Raw genomic sequence first — 1,150 nt, forward strand, 5'->3', positions numbered from 1 at the left:
TCTACTACTACTACTACTACTACTACTACTACTACTACTACTACTACTACTACTACTACTACTACTACTACTACTACTACTACTACTACTACTACTGCTACTGCTACTACTATTACATATGTAATATATGAGACTGTCATCACTGCTGATACTATCAATCCGAATTTATTCAAAGACTTCTTGTTTGTCTTTTCAACGACGGGACAGTGCCCTGCAACTCTACAAATCTGAATGTATTTTTTAAACTCGATAAATCTGAGTATATCTTTATAAGTCTGTAAGTCAAATTTTAAAAAGAAAAAAAAGTATTGTTTTTCTCTGAAGTAATAGCGTAGTTCTCTATAACTATATAAGTCTGAATCATTAAAAGACTGTAAATCTAAAATAATTTTTTAAAACCTCTACTGAACTGAATTTATGCATCTCTCTTATTCTTCTTTTTCTTTGCGGAAGCCCACCTTGCAGTCTCCTACAACGCTATAAATCTGAGATTTTATTTCAGAAACTCTTTAAAACTGAATGAATTTTTTAAAAACCTCTTAGAATCTGAATTTATTTATTTATCTTATTCTTCTTTTTTCTTTGCGGGTACCACCATGTAGTCCCTACATTAAAATTGTATACATCTGAGTTATTTTCTTTAAACTCTATACATCTGAATGTATTATTTTTTTCTTCTTTCTTTTTATATGTCTAAACCACCATGCAGTCTCCTACAAATTTATAAATCTGATTTTTTTTAGAAACTCTACACATTTTAATTAATTGAAAACTCTATAGATCTAATTCCTGAATTTATTTATTTATTTAATTCTTCTTTTTCTTTGTGTGTATCACCATTCAGTCCCCTACAACTCATGGTTTAAGCACGTCGATTCCTGGCTCGACTCTTGGCGAGAGGGAAAACATAACGTGCATCTTGTCTTTTACGAAGACCTTCACAGTGTGAGTTCAACACACGTGCTTATGTGTTTATTGTTCGTCTACTCCTATTTATGAGTTTATATCTTGTGTGTGCGCACCCCTCTAGGCGATTCTATTCACGTAATATTCAGTCTAGAGGGCTGATTACTAGGATTGCGTGTTTTGGTACAGTGTCTGGGTTGGGAGAGAGAGAGAGAGAGAGAGAGAGAGAGAGAGAGAGAGAGAG

The 1,150-nt window shown here is 33.1% G+C and overlaps 1 protein-coding gene across 1 annotated transcript in view; it reads left to right on the forward strand.

Annotated features, from left to right (window-relative positions):
• The window catches only part of LOC101852227 (sulfotransferase family cytosolic 1B member 1), a gene marked incomplete at its 5' end in the record, with an annotated part of 17,231 nt that overhangs the window by 5,307 nt on the left and 10,774 nt on the right, over positions 1–1,150 (forward strand). Inside the window, 1 exon segment of the mRNA XM_013079546.2 lies at positions 845–945. Within this exon segment, the coding sequence (XP_012935000.1) occupies positions 845–945 (101 nt within the window).

Source organism: Aplysia californica, unplaced genomic scaffold (assembly GCF_000002075.1).
Source record: "Aplysia californica isolate F4 #8 unplaced genomic scaffold, AplCal3.0 scaffold00055, whole genome shotgun sequence".
Lineage (NCBI taxonomy): Eukaryota > Metazoa > Mollusca > Gastropoda > Aplysiida > Aplysiidae > Aplysia > Aplysia californica.